Here is a 23,660-nt window from a genome sequence, read left to right as displayed (position 1 = left end):
CTGTCAATGACTTGGCAGTGGGGAGGGGTAGCTAGGTTGAGCAGTGGATAGAGAGTGGATAGCAGTGCTGGTCCTGGAGTTAAGAAAACTCATCAAATCCACCCTCATACATTTCCTAGCTGTGTGATCTTGGGCAAGTCATTTACCCATTTGACTCAGTTTCCTCATCTATAAAATGAACTGGAGGAATAAATGGAAAATCACTTCAGTATCTCTACCAGGGAATGAACAATAACAGGTTTTTGAGCCACCAAGGAATGGTTAAATGATATTCAGTAGCCTCTATTTTAAAAGACAAAGATTTGTGTGCTTTATTCTGGAAAGGTTTTCATCTCAAATGATTAAAATTGGAAATAATTTTTATATTTAAGAAATTCAGTTTATGTGAAATACCTTCATCCTGGATGATTCTTTGGAGGTACCAAATGTTCTGAGCAATGTGTCTGATATTTCATGGTGTCAAATGATTGTTGCAATGATTGGCAAGTGATCATGATGAGCAAATAAGTTATATAAATCTAAGTCCTTAGAGGAGATGGTTCTGTTAACATCATTGTCAGTGAATGTAATTTATTTCTGAGTTTAGTTTCACTCTATGTGACATTATTGACTTCATATCTAAACAATTCTATTCTCTTATGAATGTTTAGCCATTTTATTAGATTTTTGTACGTAGTTTCTGGTTCCAAGTTTCAAGCATAATCACAACATTTATTTTTTAAAAGAATCATTCCCTCATTTTGGACGAGGGATTTCTAGAAAGAGGCAGGTGGCAGAAGAGAAGAATCACGGTCTTTGCTTTGGGAGACTTGGAATCTTTCTTATTTTATCTTGGAGAGAACCTTTTCTTTCTCTAGACTGTAGTACTCCCCAATGCCTCTACCTGGGATCTCTCATAATTATAGGATTACCACATTACTCTAATGGAATTTATGCACCAGGAGGTGCAACCAGGCTGAGCAACTTTGCTCGTGGGTCTTGGAATAGACATTATGTCTGTTGTCTATGGACCCACTTAGCTAAGTATGCAGGACCTAATCTCTTAAGGGGTACAACCAATGGTCATGAATGTTTCTGGTCACAACCATTCATGAAAGCTATCTTCTAAAAAAAATAGGGGAGATGAGTAGTTAGGTGGCACAGAGCATTGGCCCTGAAATCAGAAGAACCTAAATTCAAATATGACCTCAGATGCTTACCTACTGTGTGATCCTGGGCAAGTCACTTAACCCTAACTGCCTCCATAAATAAATGGAAAAGACAATAAAAATAGGGGATGGCTATCTTAAACTACATTGATAAGAGGACACAATCATGGACACTAAACTGTTTCTTTTGACAAAATGAGGTTAAAAAATATGTGGAAGGAGAAAAGGTAGCAAACTCTGTGTTTGCAGTCAGAATACAAAATTTAAAAATGGAAGGGGCCTTAGTGGTCATTATCTCCATTTTACAGATGGGGATAACGAAGCTGAGGTTGAAGAAATATAAGAGAGGGGCAGCTAGGTGGCGCAGTGGATAGAGCACCAGCCCTGAATTCAGGAGGACCCGAGTTCAAATCTGGTCTCAGACACTTAACACTTCCTAGCTGTGTGACCCTGGGCAAGTCACTTAACCCCAGCCTCAGAGGAAAAAAAAAAAGTATAAGGGAATCATATCTTTGGTCTAACTTTAAGTTCTGTGATCTCAAAAGATGTTTTTTGGCCCTCATATTTGAGGTTTCTAAGGTTCCTGTTATTTCTGAGGGCAGCTCTTTTCATGGGGTCTGTGCCAAAGCCAAGGTTAAATTGACTGGAGGTGATTTTTGTTACAATTCTGTAGCTTCTGGCTGTAAAATGTGTGCCATGGTGAATTTGTTATAAACTGCTTAGTTTCCTCCTTATGGGCCCCTGCGGAAGTTCTGCTGTGTAGATCCCAGATGTGGCTCTCTTCTGATGGACAGCCTGGTCCCTTTATGTGACACTGGCCAGGCCAGGAGGGGGGCCTGTTTCAGGGCTCACCAGCCTTGGAGGGAAGGAGGGTTTATTGAACATGCCCATGCCATCTGCTGCCATTAACAGAGGCAGGTGAGAAAGCTTTCGTCTTACTCTGTCATTGGCAACAGGATTTCTTGGGATTTTTTGTCAGTGATACTAAGCTGAACAGACATATTTTTTTGAAGGAGAATAGACTCAGCTTTGATTCCCTTACAATTGGTTGGGGCTGGGAGAATGGAAAAAAAATCAATACATTTTGAGAAGGAATGTTAGATAGTAGAAGGAGTTTTAGGTTTAGAAGGAGACCTGGTTTAGAATCTAAGCATGGATATTTTCCAAACTCTGTGTTCATGGATGAATAATTTGCCCCATCTGAGTTTCAGTTTATCTGTAAAATAGAGATAATACTTAAAAAGAAATGGCTCTGCATAGTGCAAAGAGGACTGGCCATGAAGTCAAAGAAAACTGAATTAAAGTCCAGTGTCTGAAACATATTCAGTGTGTGACTCTGGGTAAATCATCTAAGCTCTTAGTGCCCTAGGTAATAATCTGCATTGGTAGAAGGCATTGCTGCATTAGAAGTTCCATACCTGATATTCCCCTCCAGTCTCTAAAATTACTTAAATACCTAGATTTAGGCTTATTTGGAAGAAAACACTTTATCAACTTTAAAGCACTACATGAGTGTAAGGTATTGCTACTCTGTTTATGAAGCATCTACTACATGCCAGGCACTGGGCTAGGCCCTGAGAGTATAAAAATGAATGGGAGACAGTTCTGCCTCCAAAGAATTTGAATTCAATAGGGAGACAAACAACACACATACATAAACACATATGCATATATATGTGGATGTATAAGTGGATAGAGCACTGGTTCTGGAATCAGGAGGACCCGAGTTCGAATTTGGCCTCAGATTTTAATATATACTAGCTGTGTGACCTTGGGGAAGTCATTCAACCCAATTACCTCCCCCCCCCAAAAAAAAAAGAAAAAAAAAAGAGTTGGTTTATTGATGGATGCTGTATCTGTTGTGTGAGCTTAGTGTGTGGAAAGGTTTATTCCCAGAGAACTGCCTGCTGGGTAATGACAATTTTGGGTTTCCCCCCAAAAAAATCCCCAAAGAAACTATGAAAACCCTCTCTGCTAAAGCTATGTGAGGAAGGTCTGACTATCAAGGAAAAGAGGAGATTCATATTTTCCAATAGAATGTAAGTCCCTTGAGGGCAGGGGTAGTTTTGATTTTCTTCTTTGTATTCTCAGCTGACTGGTACATAGGTCCTTGATGAATTGTAGTTGAATGGAACTCAATTATTATGATAAAAAATTAGAATAGGAACTATCCAAATGAATCGTGTCATATAAAAAAAGAAATCTTATTTATTTTTCCCCCTCTCTTCATACTTTTACTTAAGTTGCTCCTTTGTGAAGCTGCTCTCAGATTTTTGTTTTTAGAAACCTTTCCATTTCCTGTCTCATCCTCTCATCCCCCATCCCAACTCCCTGCAAGACTTCCCCGTCCCTTCTCCCCTTGCCTTCCCTTTCCCTAACTCTCCCTGCTCTGGGTCTCTTTCCTTCCAATTTGCTTCTTCTGTACCGCCCAGTTCCAGTTTTTGTGCAGGGTTTGGCTGTCGCTAGTCCATTAGATGGAGCAGAGAAATGCCTGCAGTGGCTGCAGAAGAGCTTTGTGGACCAGAAGAGACAGGTCAGTTTCCAGGGCCTGGAGCACGTCCAGGAAAACAAGACACATTTGGCTGGGCAAGAAAGTGGATGAAGCTGGCAACATGCCCCACTGCCAATGGGCCTGGTTTGGATGGCCCAGCAATGGCTTGTGCACATGCTCAGTATTGTTCAGGAACCAGGATTTCCCATGTCTCCCATCTCCAAGGAGAGATCCTGGATGCTCAGGGATTGGGAAGGAAAGATATTCGGGTAAGGGGTTATCTAGTTTGATGGAGCAGATTATTCTTCTGTTAAATTCTGTGATTCTATCCTGAACCTCCAAGCTTAGCAGAGATTCTGTTGAGAGTGACTTACGCTCTGCCTTCAGGGAGCTCCCAGTCTGGCTAGAGAGACAGTTTTCATAGACATAAAACGGAAAAACGCATCCTGTGATTTATGAAATGGTCATAATAAATACCTATAGTATGTACCTCATGTTGCAAATGATTCCATGTTCTGAGATAAGGTTTCTTCTAATTCTGATGTTCTATGACTCAGTGAATAGGCAATGAAAGGGAAGGATCACTTGACATTTTTTCTTTTTCTTTTTTTAAACACAGGGTAGTGAAACAAAGGAGACAAAATTTGGTCAAATGTGTGATGTGGACTGGGTGACAGGTTGCATTTCTATCAGACAGCAGGTTTCCTGCTCCTATGCCCTCAAGATGGGGTCCATTAAGTTCTGTGTAACAAAGGAACTTTGTGGAAAGCAGGCAAGTGTGGAAGGCCTCCCTGGTCTGATCCTGGGAAAGGCAGGTATAAAAAGTGATATACAGTGTACCGGGATTTAAAGTTTGCAGGCATCCCAGGGAGCGTGTAATTGCTTCTGTCCTTCATTACAAGACTGTCTCCCTTTCTGAAATTTATTTTAGCTAATTAGTGGGAAATGTCAGAGTAGTATTTCAGGTGACGGGAACATCATATATTATCATACATGGCACAATTAAAGCTCTGACAAATATTTATTGTGGTGTCTCCTCTAATTACACCCTTTTGTACTCTGGGATGGACAGCCTGGCTGCTCTGTGCATTGGGGTTTCTTGGCCTTGGAATTTGGAACCTCCAGCCAATCTCAACCATGGAGTTGCCTGAGTTTCTGGTAACTTTGTCCAGAGAGAATCAGGGGGCTGGGAAACCTTGTGGCTGTTTCCAGGCAGTGGGTTTTAGGTGATAACCTGAATGAAGGAACATAGGTAATCATTCTTTCCAAGTCAATCAATCTATCCATTGATAGATACTTTAGAATCATTGAGGACAGGAAGGAAAAAATCACAGATCAGTTTAGTAATCATTCAGAAGACAAGAGAGCATTAGATTGGGAATCCTATGAGCAGAATAAGTCTATGGTACTGTAGAGATAATTAGGTGCTTAGATCTATTACCAGATCAAACCCTATGACTTGGAATTCAAAGTAAAGACATTTAATGAAATGGTGTTGTAAAAATGGGGAACTAAATTAGGGAATAAACACTTTTACACCCATCCCCAAGTAACTGTTAATATCGTACATATTTCCTGGACAGGTCTTATTTTAGCCCCCACTTAAACATTGAGGCAGGGGAATACAGACTATTATATCATAATTATGATAAAGAAGTTAAAAACAAAATGCCACTTTAAGTCTGAGGGGTGGATTATTAACAAAACAGCAGATCAGAGAAAGCTTTCTTTGAGTGATATCTTTTGATTTAGGTTTTAAAAGATGAATTCCAATGGTAAAAAGGGGCAAACATTCTAGGTGTAGGGATTATTATGAGCAAAAAGGCATGGAGACTGACAGTATGTGGTTTATTTGGGGGACAAAAATAGGGTTTTTTTGGAGTATAGAATTTATGGATGGGAATCATGAGATGAAAACAGGAAGGCAAAGGAATACTATATAATAATGATAACTATGTAATAATAATAATAATAATGCAAAGTGCTTTACAAACCTTATGTCCTTTTATCTTCACAACAATCCTAGAAGGTAGTAAGTGTTAGTATAATTCTCATTTTATAGATGAGTAAACTGAACAGCAGAAAAGTTAAATGATTTGGCCAGGGTTACCCAGTCTAGTACTTTATCCATTGTGTCATATCGTTTCCTCACTATTACTATTATAGGGGGCCTTTGAATGCCAGACAAAGGAGTTTGAACTTTATTTCTATAGCACTTTAAATAACATGGACAAAGGACTTTCTTTATAATAACCTCTAGAGGTAGGCAGTATATGATGATGCCTATTTTGAACATGAGAAAACAAGTATCAAGGATGTGACTTTCTTATCAGAAGTAAAACTTGAATTTGCATTTCCTAATGCCAAGTCCAACCAACTTTGGCGATAGGGAGTCACAGAAATTTTATTATCTGGTTACTCTGTGCCAGGAACCATATGAGACACCAAGAGATATAAGTCACGATCCCTTATAGTCTGGCTGAGGAAACAAGACAAATCCATATGAAAATACAAATCACAATAGAAGGCTATATATTATAAATGCTAAATTTGGGGCATAAACCAAACCTGTAGGATGTGTTTCTTGTGGGTTCTATAAAGATAAGCAACATTTTGAAATTTTCATTCAAGTTCTCCACTCTTCTCTAGCCTGAAAGGCTGAAATTGCATTGAGTCTCCTCGGGGAAGATGCTGCAGAATGAAGAGGCATCCACTTCTATTTGGTTAGCTCTCTCCCAGCAAAATGGTCACCTGGATGACTAATCATTGAGAACAAAGGATGTGGCAAAGAAGCCAGACACAAGTATCCTCATCTCCACTGTGCATCACAGAGAGAGAGGGTCTTCCAGAGAGGGGAGCATGAGCGACCCTCTGGCTATCTTCATGCTGCAGCACATACCCTTCTGTCTTCCATTCTTCTTGCTTTGCCAACATTAGGCTGTAGAACCAGTGTCTTTTATGAATTGTGTGTCTCTGCTTATATTAGGCAAAGTGCAAGTTGATTTTAACAAAACTTATTTAAGTATTTGCAATATGCACTATTCTGCACTAGGCACTAGCTTATACAAAAGTTATAAAATATGGTTCCTTAGGTAGTTTATAGACTATTGGAGAGGGGGTTACACACACATATAGATAAATATGCTTTAAGAGGGATAGGAAATAGGTAAAGTGCTATAGAATTAAAAGTATGATTCCTTTCAGCTGATGGATTCAAAGGAGACTTCTTGTAGGTAGCAGTACCTGAACTGGCCCTTGAAGGAAGAGAAGGGTTTTGGTAGGAGAAGATGAGTAAGGAGTAATTTTCCAACCATGGAGAACGAGAGCAGGATACAAAGAGCAGCATGAACACAGAGTACATGAAGGGGTGTAATGGGACATAAGACTGAAAAGGATAGTTGGGATGAAATTTTGGAAGGCCCACCAGAAGAGAATTTTGCATCTTATTCTGTACACTAATTGCCTGTCTTTTACTTTCTCCCTGCGCCCCAGGCAGAAGCAGTTCCAGAGCAGGTGAAAGATGGACCCCGTGGCCAAGGAGCCCCTGGGCAGCACCGTTGTGATCAGCCTGGATGTTGTCCCTCTGGTACTTCACAGAGTTTGGTGGCACCAGGGGGGGTCTCAACAGGTACTTCTGCTGCAGCTTCCTTCTTCATAAGGTAAATTTTCTTTCCCCCTACTTTCCATAGTTAATTCTGTATTTTGGTCTTTTTTGGGGACAGATTTGAGTCAAAATCGCTGAAGGTCTTTTGCTAGGAGTCCCTTCTGTTACCATAATAAAGACATCTCAAGTCTATGTGGATCTTCATTGTTTACAAAGCTTTTTTTCCCATAATAACCTTAGGAGATGGGTAGTGCAAGAATTACTTCCCCCATTTTATAGGTGGTAAATAGAGCCTTAGGGAGGTAGCTAACAAAGCAAATATCAGCTTAGGCTGAATTATTGGAGGCATGGTCATAGAATGAGGAAAGAGATAAGTCCCTGCTGAACATTTCTTTGGTCAGATGACATGTGGAGTGTGTATTTACTTCTGGCCACTACATTTTATGAGTCTCATTGATAAATTTCATGGTGACCAAGGTCAGTGACCAGGATTGATATAGGATTAGGCCATGCCACGTAAGGATGGGTTAAAATAGAACTGCAGATGCTTAGCCTGGAGGAGAGAAGACTTATGAGGGGTGAGGAGGGCTGTGAAATCTGTCTTTAGGTATTTGAAGGGCTGTCTTAGAGGAAGAAGGTTAAGCTTGTTCTGCCTGTGCCCAGACAAAGGGCAAAGGGGAGGCAGGTTTCAACTTGAGGCAAAGAAAAACTTCATAATTAATGCTGTCCGAAAGTGGACAAAGTTACCCTGGAGGTTTTCAAGTAGAGGCTGGATGAGCACTTGTGGAGATGGGGAAAAGAGAGGTCGGGATTCCTGCTTGGGTCAGGGATTGGAGTCATAATTTTTGAAGTTTCTGTGATTTGTTTAAATGACTTGCCTCAATTGTGTCAGCACCAAATTATCCTGACTTGATCAGCCAGTTTTCCAATATTTATTTAAAGACCACTTTGTGCCAGGCACTATGCTTAGCCCTGGAGATGAAAATGTGAAGAAGAAAGACAGTTCTTTACTTCAAGGAGCTTACAATCTAAGGGGGGAAGACAGCCCACAAAAGGGAACTGAAGATGGGGAGGGGAGAGGAATATACTTGGTTTAGGGTGGGGATGGAAAATGATGAAAAGGTCCAAAGGAGCACAGCTAGCTGGGAAATGAGGAGATGGATGAGAGCAGGTAGGTGGCACATTGGTTAGACCAGTAGACTGTGGTCATCGAGAGGACTTGATTTTAAATTCAGCCTCAGATGCTTACTAGCTGTGTGACCCTGGACAAGTCACTTAACCTTGATTGCCTTTCCCTTTTGTCTTCATCACTCCCCTCCCACCTGCCAAAGAGTTGACTCATCTTGGCATATTCCTTAAATGGAGGTTTGGGGAGGACCTCTCCTTGATTCAGAGGGGACTCAGCATTAGAGAATAGTGATGACGTGTGGATACCAAGGCTGAAGTGATCTTGCAGGATTCTGAGGTTCCTGAGGATGTGATGAAATCTAGTCTAATGCATCTAGGCGGGAACAAAAGACTCCCCAACCTCCTTCTTTGAACTGTGTTGATGAAGGGAATGATGTGTTCTAGCTGATATTCTATCCTGGGGTGAATTTAGGTTAGACAGGAGAGAGGACTTTTCAGTTGTGATGCTTTTGAGGAAAGAAGTTGTATCATTGAGAGGAGACACTGAAATTTCTTTTCTAGGAGTCTAGGAGAAAAATGGAACTATCACAGATGGATAGCTCTCCCGATGGGGTCTGCCCAGCTCAAAGTACAATAGGGACTATCAGAAAGTCATAGCTTTGAACTGGAAGGGACCAAAGAGGCTGAATCCAACCCTTTTATAAATGAGGAAATTAAGGCTGAGTCCAACCTTTTTATTTTACAAATGAGGAAATTGATGCCGAGAGGGGTCATACAGCTAGTGACTGAGTCAGGATTTGAACCCGGGTTTTCACAATTCCACCGCCACGTCTTATTTTAATTCAAATGAGCCTTTTGAAAAATTGAATTGCACCGTGGACTCACATTTAGTTTCTGGCCAATCAAAATCTCTGGTCTTTTTCTTCTTATTTTTTTTAGCTACTGTCAAGTTAGAGTTTTATCTTATCCTCATCGGGATGAAATTGAATGTAAATACAGAACTTCACATGAATCTGTAAAGCTTCATCTTGTGTAATCTTTGTCTATTCTATCCAGAGTTTTGATAATTGAAAGGCAGTATGGTATCAAAGTAAAAATAGCACTGTATCAATTGTGACATTAACCACATGGCCACCTGCCGGTCATTTGTCTCTCTGGATCTCAGTTTCCTCACCTGTCAAATGGGGCTTATAAGAGTAATAATTGTTAACAAAAGCTCTATGTTTCTAAAATGCCTTTGAGGTTTGTGAACCCTTTCTTCACAGTACCTCCATGAGATAGAGCCTCATTTTTTAGATGAGGAAGTTGAGACTCAGAGGAACTTCCTGTCTCATGTTCACTTGGCTACTCTGAGAGCTAGGATTCAAATACAGATAGCAAGACACCAAATCCAATGCTACTTTCCAGAGCTGATATAAGGAAGGCATTTTTTGTAAACTATAAGTTTAAAATCTAGAAATACCAGTTTTGTTTTGAACATTGTTGAAATTATTATCAATAATAAGAAGCATAATGCTACATGAAGGCAGGAGTATGAATAAAATAACCTTGTAGGCTTCCTTTTGACCAGGGGACTTTTCAATTTGCCATCATCCTTTGTGTATTTGTCAGGGTTGTTTTCAAATGTCCCTTTCTTTGCAGTGTCTGAGCAGTGAATCCTGCTTTCCCGTCTGCATGTATGTGCGTTGTGGATTAAAAGAATGTAATTATCACTAATGAACAGTAATGGCACATATAAACTAGAGGTCACTCTCCTATTAGCAGCCCTGCATGGGCCCCGATAAGCACTGGGTCATTAGATTGGCCATGAATTATTGCCCACAGCCGAGGTTCTGCTGAGAGCAGAGACACCTTATCAATGTTAGGGATGGTGCGGAGAAGAGGGGCCAACCCGGGGGCTTCCAAGGCTGATTGTGCTGTGACTGAGCATATGATGAGACCATCCTCTCTATGCTGGGCTAATGAAAGTGCCACTGAGCCAGAGAACAATATTAGGACAACCACTAAATGACTAATGGACTCTCGTCCTGTGCATCCGATCTCCCAATTAGCTGTCGGAAGCTTAGAATAGAGTTCGATGTGTGTATTATCATGGGATAGCTCTGGCCATTGTTCATTGAAAGGGCTTGAAATGCCTGGCAGCTAGCTGCCAGAGCCTTATGCCAGGCTCGTGGTGAAGAGGATTGGGGGCATCATGATGATAAAATCAAAACCCGGATGCTTTTGAATTATCAGCCAGTGGAAGCAGCGAAGAGTCCCAGAGCCAATTTCCTAGTACCAAGTTAATTTTCCATTTTAAAGCCTCCTTTGGTGCCTAGGGACTTTTGACAGCATCTGTAGTGAGCTGGTACTTCTATGGAGGGATTTCAAGCCTTCAATGTCAACTGACTTCAGAAAAAGTATTCAGATTGACTAAAATATCCATACACTTTGACCTAGACTCTGCTTCTAGACAGAGAAGGTCTTGAGACCTTACCTCAAGGAGGTCAAGTAAGACCTTACTTCAAGGAGTTATTGAAAATAACTAAATCAGAGAAGAATGGAAAAACATATGAAAAGATGCAGAGGGAAGTAAATAAACTCAGGAAAACTACATATATATAATAACAACCACAGTTTAAATGAGAAGAACAAAAATATTTTTTAAAATTGTAGAATTACAATGAATAAGTTTGGACATAGAGAAGAGTTGAGAAGATCTCTCTTTCTCTCTCCTTCCCCCCTTTTTAGAGATGGGGGACTAAGAATGGGAAATGTTGCATATGCTTTCAGAATTGTGGCTGAGATAATTTTACTAAGCTGACCCTCCCTTCTTCCTCCCTCCCTCCTTCCCTTCCTCCTTTCTTTCTTTCTTTTTCTTTCTTTCCTTTTCTTTCTTTTCTTCCTTCCTTCCTTTTTTCTTTCTCTTTCTTCCTTTCTTCTTCTCTCTTTATTTCCCTCCCTCTTTCTCTTTCTTTTTTTCTTCTTAAATTTTCTGTTCATCTTTGATGGTATGGAAAATGTATTTTGGTAGGAGTAAGCCTTATAGACTTATAGAGTCAGCTAATCTTAAGCATCTGTTGTATGCATAGCGCATCTAGGTACTTTATTGGATACATAATTTGAATAAGACATCAACATTACTCTTATGGAGCTCATAGTCAAGTAGAGAGATATCTATAATCCAGATGTGATTTCTGTATGTGATATGTATTAATAGAATAAAACAAAGTACTCTGGGAGTAAGGACCACAACTATGATGCAGGTCTCTCAACTCCCAACCCAGTGCTATTTCTTCTTTGATACCATGTTGCTTCTCATTATCTATGCTCTGGACAGAATGGATAAAGACTAAAGAGATGATATTTAATAGAAAGGCAAGGTTGTTTCTAAAGGTGGAGGAGGGAGGGCATGCAAGATAAAGAGAGTAGTTGGTGCAAAAATGAGAAGAGTACATAGTGCATTGTGGGGTCAGAAGAAAGATCACCATAACTCAAATGTAGCTAGTATGAAGAGTGTGTCTGAGCGGCAGGCTTGTGCATTTTCCTGGATGTAAATGGGCCTTATTTAATGGCATCATAGCCTTAAGCACTAAATGTGGTAGTTAGGGATTAGAAGTGGTGGTTTTGAGTCTTCACTTTGAAGTTTACTGCTATGTTAATTTGGGCATATGTCTAATTCTTCCCTGAGCTTTAGTTTCCTCCTTTGTGGATTAGGGGCTGAATTAGATGAGACCCCTTCTAATTATTATGTTTCATACAAAAAGAATACAAGAGGCACAGAATCTTGGTTTCAAGGTTTATTCTACTGAGAGAGGGAGACAGACCCTTCTTCCAAGAAACTTACATAGGGGCAGGAGGCAGCATACATTTAGAAGTATAAGAGACATCCAAGGACATTTAGTTCCACTTTCTCATTTTGCAGCTACAGAAACAGAATGGAGTGAGGAACTTGCAAGTCATACAGATAAAAGGAGTCAAAGGTAGGATTGAGCTTAGGTCCCTTGACTCCCAATCCAATACTTTTTCTCCACTGTACCATATAAAAATAAATACAAGACAACTGTGGGGAAACATTCTCAACTAGAATAAATCAGCAAAGGCCTTGTATAGGAATTGCTGTTTGAGAAGGGAACTAGGGATTCAAACAGGCAGCAGTGAGGAGAGAATTTGTCCCAGGAATGGGGAACAATCTTATGCCAAAGCACAGTCAGGAAATGTGTTGTGGAATTTGAGGGATAGCACTTTGGGAGAGGAGACATCATTTTATATCCTGGCTTGGAAAACTAATGGTTTTATAGCTTTCGCTATCTGATGTAGCTATTCACTAGTTTCATTGTCTGTAAGATGGTTATAGTTATATTAGCACCACTTGCCTCACAGGAATGTAGTGTGCAAAGTGCTTTGCAAATCCTAAAGGATATTGGCAGTGGCAGTTTGCTCATTCCTGTGATCTTTTTAGTCTTCACTCTGTCACTGAATCGCTATGTGACCTTGTTGGTCAATCCTCTCTTCTCTAAGTGTTGTCTTCTGTCTGCTTTTTCCCACTCCCTCAGTTTCTTATTCTGAAGTAAGGTGGGTTGGACTAGATGACATCTCTGGTTCTTTCCAACACTGACCTCCTTTGATTTCAAATTCAGGCAGCCCAAGCCACCTTTTGTCTTGCTGAACTAACTTCCCCCCTCAACCCCCACCTTCTGTGCTCTGACCTTGCAAAGTTACCATAGAAACAAGAGTTTAAAAGCATCAACTGAAAACCAGGAGTTCGGGATGACAGTGATGCAGATTCCGGGAGTATGCAGCGAGCTCAAGAGGCGTCCCCTCCTTCCGGCTTGTTAAACTTGATTAAATTGTGCCTGTTTAGAATTTAATGGAAACCCAGGGAAAAAGAGCTCTGGTCCACAAAGTTGGACTGCAGATATTCCCAGCTCAGGGAAGTCTATGTAATTGACAAATGCAAGGAGTGTTTTCCTTTGGCTTTGGGTGAATTAATTTTGCTTGATTTCCTTTCTGAAACCTTGACTTTTCATCTTGGATTTTTTTCTGGCAAAGAAGAATAATAGTCAATGGTGATTCAGATTTCTCTAATGCTTGAACAGTCTTCAAATTTACATCCATGGGAATAATAGTAGTAGGCATTTTTTTCCTGTGGTATCCTTAGTTTTACAAGTACTTTACATACATTATCTTCTTTTCTTCTCCTCACAACCCTGTAAAGTATAGCAGGGATGTAGGTAAGTATTATTTTTTTTTCCCCACAGATGAGGTAGTCTGGGAAGCATCACTGCATTGGGCAAAGAGATTTGGATTTAGAGTTGAAAAAGCAGGCATGGAATGTTGTCTTTGCCTCTTCTGATCTCTGTGATTTAAGGCAAGACAGGTAGAACCTTAAGTTTCTCATTGAGGCCCACAACAAATATCTATTTAGTTCCTGCCGTGTGGCTGGCACTGTTATGTGCTAGGAATACAGAGACAAAAATGAAATAGTTTTTGCCCTCAAGATGCTTGCTTACATTCTGCTAAGGGATATAGAGAAGTAAGTATAAGATGATTTGTGGGAAGTGAGAATACTTAAGAACTAGAATGGGAGCAGTGGTGGTTAACAGCTTGGGAGAAGGGAGAGAAGTAATTCATTTTGGACCCCTTACTCTATTCCAATCAGCATTAATCAATATGATAGAATCATATCAAAGTTCTCTATATAAGACCTTCTTAGAACCATGAGCTGCAGATTCTGAGTTGAGTTGCTTAACTACAGGAATTTAACTAAAGGCTCTTGTAATAGTTACCAAGACCAGTGTGGCAGAGAGATCACAACTAAAAGTAAAGTCCCCCCAAATATTTTTGAGACTAATCACTTGTCCAAAAGAAACAATGACCATTTCATTTATGGCACTGGCTATGATAGCTTTTACCATTTCCTTCAGCCCAAATTAAGGAGAAGGTTGTCCATCTTATGTGGAGATATCCCTTGGTTCACCCAACTTGTGAGTCTGATGACATATTGCTTATTTTAGTTTATACATTATATGTCAATTAATGGAATTATTCTGTAATTGTATCGCTCTTCCAGAATGATTGGACATCTAGTTTTGTAAAAATAGGACCCTGGAAGGAGATGGGATCTTAGATCATGAGGAAGATCTGAGATCCAGTTTATTAGAGGCAACAATGGACCCTTTAATAAAGTATCTCAGACATCTGCCTTAGTCTCTCCTCTTAAAGGCGGGATAATTTTAATCTCCATAAAGAACAGAGATGGAAGAGAGAATTTTGAATATGGGGAATGGTTCATAGTCCATCTCGTCTGGAATGTAGATTGTGTGAAGGCAAGTTATATACAATAAGCCTAGAAAGGTAAATTAGCACCAGATCATGGAGGCTTTCCATGTCAGAATGTCTGAGAATCTGGTACTTCATAAGTCTATAAATAGGAACTGACTTTGGTTCAATCCTGCCAATGATGGCCACTTCTAAAAAAAAAATCCCTTTGAGATCTAGATCTATGAATTAGCGTTTTGTGTACCTCCCATAGTGTCTGTAAGGGCCAAATGAGGGAATGTATGAATAAGACAATGAAAAACTTAAAATATGTTAAAAAATGTTACCTATTATTATTTTTAATAGGGGATAGAGTTGGGATCTGTGATCTCATTGCTAGAAGGAACTTCTAGATGAGAAAACATGCCCTATCAATACAGATCACCACCTTCTCTGAAACTTACAGTTCTATTATCTAAAAAATTGAGAAGTTAAGTTTCTTGCTTAGGGCCACACATCCAACAGGTGTCAGAAGTGAGACCGGAATCCATATCTTACTGGCTCTGAAACTGGTTCTTCATCCATCATGGGGTTAAGTCTTGAAGGAAACTGGAATTGGAGATGAAGGACTACATTCCAGTCATGATGGGTAGCTAGAGAAAAGGAACAATGTTTCTCCCAGTATCATTATAAATATAATGCTAAATTGAACTGATATAATACTTTTAGGCTTAGTAGGAGGAATAGGTAGGTTTTTTTTAATCCTTTAAAAGGAACTGAAATTGTCCTAGAGACTATACTGGTCTAGAATTGCTCCATTAGTGGAGCCTCCTGACGCCCCTCATCTAAAAGCCAGCATTGAAAGAATCAGGAAGCCTTCAATGAGAATTTACTGAATTACAGAGACAGGGAAGCTGTTCAGCTGAATTGATACTATGCCCTTGTTGGATATTCTTTCCAGGTTTCGCCTGAGTAAATATTCCTTTAAATAGTTCAGTTTCACTTCAGTCTAAAGCTGAACCTGAAACATTGGACTGGCTTAGATCAGGTCTGATTTACAGCATTTGGTGATAATTGTTAGGATTACTCAGAATCATCTCTTTGTGGTGGGAGAAGTGTAACATGAAGGAAGGTGAGGCCCAAATGATTGGAGGCCACTTTTTTTTTATCTTGCAGCCTTTTTGTGGTGGTGGTTTTCAAATTGCTTCAAATATGCTAGCTTAGTGTTATCAGAGAGTAACTGTAAGCATTCAGCAATTAGAGGCTGTGTCATACTTTGTGCTTTTAAGAAATGTTTCTTAAAGATGCTCTATCATGTAAACTCTTGTTTGTTAAGTCTGAATGCTCTCCGAGCTACCAGTTGTTGTAGGCATAACTTTTTCCTAAATACTATAATTTTGGGATTGTCCAAGAACTAAGATGAATGAACTACTTGGGGATTTTCAATATGTGGAAGCCATATTGTGAACTTCGTCACATGGACTTTGTTGGGACTTTTCAATACAAGGCACTGGGGGAGGTACTTGAAGAGACAAATAATGATTGACCCTTTTTAGGAGACTCCATTTATGAAATTAGAATGAGGGGCAAATGTGCAAAAAACAATGCAGCTGCTTTGTTGAAGACAATTGGGATTGTGTCATCTTAAAGGGAGATACAGCTTCTGATCTTTCTTTGAATGGTCAATTATAACTCTTTCTCCCTCCCTTCTATCCCTCCTTTTCTTTTTTCCATCATGGCAAAAATGATGACTTGTTTGCACATAGCACCTATAGCCTAGAGGAATCTCTGGCTGCCTCCTTTGCTTAGTGTCTTTTCCCGTGAGTATAAGTGAGTGATCCTGAGCTGTATGTTACCTAGCTTTGGTACCAACCTTGTGAGATCTAAAGGTCCTGAGTTTTTGGGTCCTTCAAAGTTGAGATCCTAGCTGGGGCTTTACCTACAGCCCTGGAACAAGGACTGAATTACTGGACCCAAACAAGAGAGGGCACTAGGCCTGAGGTGGGGAACACAAACATTAATTTAAAAAAGAATTGTATTGTATTATATAGATAAGAAGAGGAATGTACTTGCCTTAGGGCACCTGGAAAGGGTCTCTAGTTGCAGGATAGAGATAGAACTGCATTTGAATTCAAGTTCATTTACTCAGGGATGTTTAGAACTGTGTATCTGGAAATTTGAATGATTCAACAGATGACTGGTTTATTAGTAGAATTCAATCAAACTAGTCATCATGTCCCCCACCCCTCCACCCCTCGGTCCAATTTAATAGTTAAATGAACGTGTCCTTGCACAATCTGCTCAAAGACTTGAAATCCCCAGACACTTATTTCTCACATCTGCTCAGATACCTACAATGGTTCCCTTATGTGTATTATGCCCACCTGAAATCCCCAGTATTATAGAATATTAGAGCTGGGAGGGCCATAAAAGATCATCTAGTCCAGTCTCCTTACTTGACAGGTGAATGGGCTTTGACCCAGAAAGGAGAAATAATTTGCCTCTCAGTCAAAGAGCCAGGGATTGAAGCTCAGATGTTTTGTTTCCATGTCCAAAGTGCTTCCTGCCACATCTTGGTTCTGTCTTTGGTTTTTCTAATACCCAAGGCTTAGAGCAAGAGTTCTCAATCTGTGAGCCATAATGGGCCCCTGGGACCTTGAGCTATTGAAAAGGAGTCAGCAGATCCACTGAGTGTACCAAACATTGTGATCATAAGTTTAGAACTTGAGGAATACTTAGAAGCTACCTAGTCCAAATCCTTCATTTTACAGATGGGGAAACAGGCTCAGAGGTATTATGATTCTTGCTCAGGGGCATATAATTTGTAAGTGACAGAGGAAGGATTTGAACTCAACCTCAAGTCAAATGCTTTTTCTCCCCTATGTATTTTTTTTTTCCAGTTAATGGATTCTCACAGTTCAACTCTTATCACCTGTGATTCTTAAATATTTGAGCCATACTCATAACAGATAGGGAACTCTGACTTTTAAGATAAAGTTCAATACAATTTCCTGGCATTCAGACTACCATAATTTGTCCCAAATTTACCCTTTCTGCCTTAACTCCCCTTATTATTATTATTTTTTTAAATAGACTAGACTATCCATTTCTTAAACTTCTTTGGCCCTCTCCATTCCTTTTCATGTTCCTTCTGTCTAGAAAGCCTCCCTTGGCAACATTTCTGAGCTGGTATTTTTCACATCTTTCGAAGCCCAGATAAGATGCCACCAACTCCAGGAAGTATAGGTTCTTCTAGTTAGAATTGAGTTAATATGGTAGGGGGACATAGGATCAAATGTGAAATGGGACTTTCAAGATTCATCTGGCTTGAACTCATCATTTTATAGATCAGAACAAATGAGGCCCAGAAATCACATGTTAAGTAAATTTCCTTTTTAAAGTTAGATAGTCCAAACTAAAAAGTTTCTGTACAAACAATACTAATGCAAACAAGATTAGAAGGGAAGTAACAAATTGGGAAAATATTTTTAAAAGTAAAGGTTCTGACAAAGGTCTCATTTCCAAAATATATAGAGAACTGACCCTGATTTATAGGAAACCAAACCATTCTCCAACTGATAAATGGTCAAGGGATATGAACAGACAATTCTCAGATGATGAAATTGAAACTATTTCCACTCATATGAGTGTTCCAAATCACTACTGATCAGAGAAATGCAAATTAAGACAACTCTGAGATACCACTACACACCTGTCAGATTGGCTAAAATGACAGGAACAAATAATGATGAATGTTGGAGGAGATGTGGGGAAACTGGGAAACTGATACATTGTTGGTGGAGTTGTGAAAGAATCTGGCCCTTCTGGAGAGCAATTTGGAACTCTGAGTAAAGAACAATACAACTGTACATACCCTTTGACCCAGCAGTGCTGTTATTGGGCTTATATCCCAAAGAAATACTAAAGAGTGGAAAGGGACCTGTATGTGCCAAAATGTTTGTGGCAGCTCTTTTTGTTGTAGCTAGAAACTGGAAGTTGAATGGATGTCCATCAATTGGAGAATGGTTAGGTAAATTGTGGTATATGAAGGTTATGGAATATTATTGCTCTGTAAGAAATGACCAACAGGAGGAGTACAGAGAGGCCTGGAGAGACTTACATCAACTGTTGCTGAGTGAAATGAGCAGTACCATAAAATCACTATACACTTCAACAACAACACTGTATGAGGATGTATTCTGATGGAAGTGGAAATCTTCAACATAAAGAAGATCCAACTCACTTCCAGTTGATCAATGATGGACAGAGGTAGCTACACCCAGAGAAGGAACACTGGCAAGTGAATGTAAATTGTTAGCACTACTGTCTATCTACCCAGGTTACTTATACCTTCGGAAGCTAATAATTAATGTGCAACAAGAAAATGGTATTTACACACATATATTGTATCTAGGTTATATTGTAACACATGTAAAATGTATGGGATTACCTGCCATGGGGGGAGGGAGTGGAGGGAGGGAGGGGATAATTTGGAAAAATGAATAAAAAAATTTTTAAAAAAAAAAAAATAAATAAATAAAGTTAGATAGTCCATTTCATTCTAATGCTGAATCTGAGACACTGGACTGGTCACCATCAGGCCTGATCTACAATATTCAATGATAATTATCATGATTAGATCAGATAAATGCATTACTATTTTGAACTGCAGGAAGTTGTAATTAATTAAAATTAATTTTGTGATTAAAAATTAATCTGCTGTGATTAATTTTTAAAAATTCATTTAAAAGCATTACTAAATCTCAGTGTGTTGTAGTGTAAGAATGTTGAAGTAGATCAGAATGGGTCCTTATGGGAGATGTACCAGCTTAGAAGATCACAAATTAGCATTATCTGAATTTTATTTTATTTTCAGTCATTTTGTTGAACATTTCCCAAATACATTGTAATCTACTTGGGGAGTAGTGGGTGACATGCAGAGTGAATTAGATATCTCTGTGATTGTGGAGAGCAAAGAGGGCCTTTGAAGTCAGGAAGGAAGACATGTTCAGGTCCTGTCCTTGACATATACTGACAGTTTGATCCTGGGTGAGCCACTTTGCTTTTCAGTGCTCTAGACCAGGACTTTTTAAACTTTTCTCACTCCCCAACCCCTTTTCAGCAGAGAAATTTTTACCCAACCCAGGATATATAGTTATATAAATTAGGTATGCAAATCAGATATTTACTATTAATCATAAAGAAATTTATTTTAAAATAATTCCTTGGTAGATATACTTTTACCATTAAAGAAAGAAACAAATATGCATGCTAATGAGATGGATGTGCTTTTTTTTCATAAATATTTTTTTAAAAATAGCTTTTCATTTCCAAAATAACTTTTCCAAGATAACTTTCAACATTCTTGTGTTCCAAATTTTCCTCTCTCCTTTCCTCCCACCCCTTCCCCTACTCAGCAAGTAATCTATGGTAAACACTATATAAAGAATTAAAGAATGCTTGATACCTTTTACTGTTAAAATTTTCATAATCCCCTCACATTCAGGGGCAAGACCCCATATAGGATTCTGATCCACAATTTAAGAAGCTTTGCTTTAGACCAGAGGTGTCAAATTTTAGGCTCACAGGCCTAAGCAATTAGTAGAAATTCCAGAGGTTAGTCAGAATAGAATTAAAACATAATTGGAAAGTGTTTAGTAAAGTAAATAAAAATAAAAATACAGTACAATATAGAGAATGTTAATTTGTGGTTTTCTAAGTGAATATGCAGCTATAGAGATCCATCTATTTGACAGTCCTGACCAAAGGTGTCTACCTACACTTGCCTCTGTCCTTCTGGATTCATATGTCTAGCTTTTTGTCTTTACCTCTTTTCTCAATAAATAGTTACATATAGTATGGGTATTAATTCAAGGTAGTAGGCTCTTTCCCATCTCTGTCTTTGATCATACTATTTTCCTTTCTCAGAAGGCTGCTCCTTTTCTCTTCTCTTTCTCCACATTCTGCTGATCCTTCTAGTCCCTACTTGAGACCAATCAACTGGAATCCTTTTCATATTCCTACAGGGCACACTTGAGTTCTGTTTTTTTCCTCTAAAGCTACCCCACTCATTTTTTGTACCTTGTAATTGTGCACTAATTACAAGCTGCCTTCTCTTGCTGTGCAAATATTTTGTGAGATGGTGTCTTGTTTCCCCAACAACAGATACTTATTAAGCACCCACTGTGTATAGGCAACTGTGCTCTCTGCTGAACAAAAAAACACAAATTTTAGAGAAGACAGGGTCCCTACCTTTTTCTAACTGAACCTACACAAGTAGCTATTGTATGCAAACTTCCCTTAGAATGTTGGAGAGGTGCTGATCAAAGTGAAGTGTGAAATAAAGAGATCATTAATCACTTAGCAACTCAGGAAAGATCTGGAGGAAGAGACATTTATTTGAATTGAGTTTTAAAGAATTGATTATGTAGGGGATGAGTCAGCCTTATGCCTTAAAGAGGACTCTATTTGGACCTGGGTTCAAATGCTGACTTTTTACCTACTAGCTATGCAACTTAGTCAATTCACTTTTCTGGGACTCTTTTTCCTCATATAGAAAATGAATGGATTAGAAAAGATTCCAGCTCTAAATCTTGACCCTCATCACCACTTATCTAGACTAATGTAGTATTTTTGTTTGTTGTTTAAAATTGTAATAATCACTTATTAAATACTACTATGTGCCAGGCTCTGCTAAACACTTTATGAATATTACCTCATTTGATCTTTACAAGAACCCTAGGAGATTTTGCAAATGATGTAGCTGAATCAGGCAGAAGTTTAGTGACTCTTCTAGGGTCACACAGCTCAGTGTCTGAGATCACAATTGAATTCACAGCTTCCTGATTTTTAAGACCAAGGTTCTATTTACTGATGCAACCAGCTGTCTTTAGCCTCCCTTTTGGTATTTCCTACTTCAGGTCTCTCCCCTGTCCAATTCATCCTCCATGTAGGTGCCAAAGTGATATTTCTAAAGGATACATTTGACCAGTTTACTCCCTTGTTCAGTAAACTGCAGTTGCTTCCTATTATCTCTGGGATGAAATATGACATCATCTGATGACATTTCAAGCCCTTTATAACTTGGCCCCAAACTACCCTTTCTAGACATATTATATATTCCCCTCTATATTGTCTATAGTCAAGCTTAATTGACTTTTTTTTGGGGGGGGCAAGGCATTTGGGGTTAAGTGACTTGCCTAAGGGTCCCATAGCTAGTAAATGATAAGTGTTTGAGACCATATTTGAACTCAGGTCCTTCTGACTCCAGAGCTGCTGCTCTATCCACTTTGTCATCTGGGTACCATTGAACTGACCTTCTTACCCATTGTTCCATCTCCCATTTGCTCAGGCTGTTTGTTCTAGATGCCCAGAAGACACTTCCTCTTTACCTCTGCCTATTAGAATCCTTCAAAACTGGTCAAATCCATCTTCCTTATACTAGGCTTTTCATAATCCCTCTAGTGATTAATTACTTCCCCCTCCATTATTTTATATTTATTTTTAAATTGATCAATCAAAAAATATTTATTAAACATCTATCATGACAGTGTGTTAGGCACTGGGGAATATAAATATGTGTATTTTGTCTTCTCTGATGGAATGTAATTTTTGTCTTTGTATTTCCAATGCTTAGCATAGTGCTCTGTATGCAAAAGGAGCTTAATAAGTATTTGCTAACTAATTGATCTTCATTTCCTTTAATCCTCCTGGATCAGAACTTTACACATTAGGGCATTTACAATTTAATTTAACTTTCCTCTTCTACTTTTTTATGACTTTCCTTCATTTTTCCAAGAAGACTTTTTCTGTATTTTTGTGTACTTTGAATAACCTGGTGTGGTAATGAAGTACTGGAGGGGCTTTTGGAAGAGCTGAGCCTCAGTTCCAACTATGATGCTTCCTAGTGTCATCATCTCTTCAAGAGCTTCAGTTTTGCACTTAATGAAATGTGCACAAGAAGGAAAACTACCTATTACCTCTTGGAGCAATGCAGAATTCTCTTTCTAAATCTTATAGCACTATAGAGATCTGAATTATGATGATTTTTAATCTTCTTTTTAATGATAATCTTTTGTTTATACATCACCTTTATTTATGAATATGTCACTTTGTAACTTAAATACTTTGTAATCCTATAACTCTCCTTTGTAATAAAGATTTTAAAAGAAGAAAAAAGCAATTTAACAAATTCACAGAACTCTTCAAACCATCCAATAGTACACGCACTATTCCACACCCATACTTTCTCACTACTGCAAAGAAGGGAAGCAGGTGCATTTTCTGAGGTATTCTCCTAGATCATTAAATTACACAGCAGTGAATCATTATTATTATTCTATAATCAGAACTAAGGCCATCTCCTACCTGAAGTTTTTCCTGATTGTCCCACTTGTCAATGCATTTTCTCACCTTGAAACTACTTGGAATTTACTTTATAGATTTTTTTTTAGAGGCAATGGGAGTTATGTAACTTATCCAGAGTCACACAGATAGAAAATGTCTAAGACTGGTTTTGAACACATGTCCTCCTGACTCCAGGGCTGGTGCTCTATCCACTCTGCCACCCAGCTGCTCTTTCTTTATAGATTTGTTTATATTTATATCTGTTATTTCTCCCTAAGAGAATATAGGAGGCAAGATAATTTTCATTTCTGCTTTGTATCTCTGTGCCTATTACATGTGCCTGGCACATAGTAGGTACTTAACCAATGCTTTTTGAATTAAATTCAATGCTCCCTTAGTGTCTTTATTCCCTCTAACTTCTTTTTGAGAGCCTTGTTCTGCTTCAGGCTCTTTTTCCTACCCCAAACTTAGGTGAATCCTTGCAGCTTCCTGAGTGGTGTGTGATGATTAAACAGTTTGTACTCATTCCTTTTCACTGTGTTATTGACATTCAAATCTCAGAAGAAATTTTTTAAAAACCCTAAATTAAAAAAATCATCTAGATTTTCAATGCAGAGAACTCGCAACCAGTTTCTTTTGCAACCACCATTTATACTCTTAGAGTTACCTCCTTGCCCAGGGTTTCACAACAGTATTTGTTGGA

The 23,660-nt window shown here is 38.9% G+C and overlaps 1 protein-coding gene across 3 annotated transcripts in view; it reads left to right on the top strand.

The window, feature by feature from the left end:
- The window catches only part of KIF26A (kinesin family member 26A), a 170,619-nt gene that overhangs the window by 78,892 nt on the left and 68,067 nt on the right, over window positions 1–23,660 (top strand). For all 3 annotated transcript variants that reach the window (XM_074291055.1, XM_074291054.1, XM_074291056.1), the window contains exon 4: window positions 7,132–7,298. In XM_074291055.1, coding sequence (XP_074147156.1) covers window positions 7,132–7,298 — 167 coding nt within the window. The remainder of the gene's footprint in view (window positions 1–7,131; window positions 7,299–23,660) is intronic.

This window comes from Sminthopsis crassicaudata, chromosome 2 (assembly GCF_048593235.1).
Source record: "Sminthopsis crassicaudata isolate SCR6 chromosome 2, ASM4859323v1, whole genome shotgun sequence".
In the NCBI taxonomy this organism is placed as follows: domain Eukaryota; kingdom Metazoa; phylum Chordata; class Mammalia; order Dasyuromorphia; family Dasyuridae; genus Sminthopsis; species Sminthopsis crassicaudata.
The sequence above is the reverse complement of the archived record's forward strand: the minus strand, read 5'-3'. Positions and strand labels throughout refer to the sequence as shown.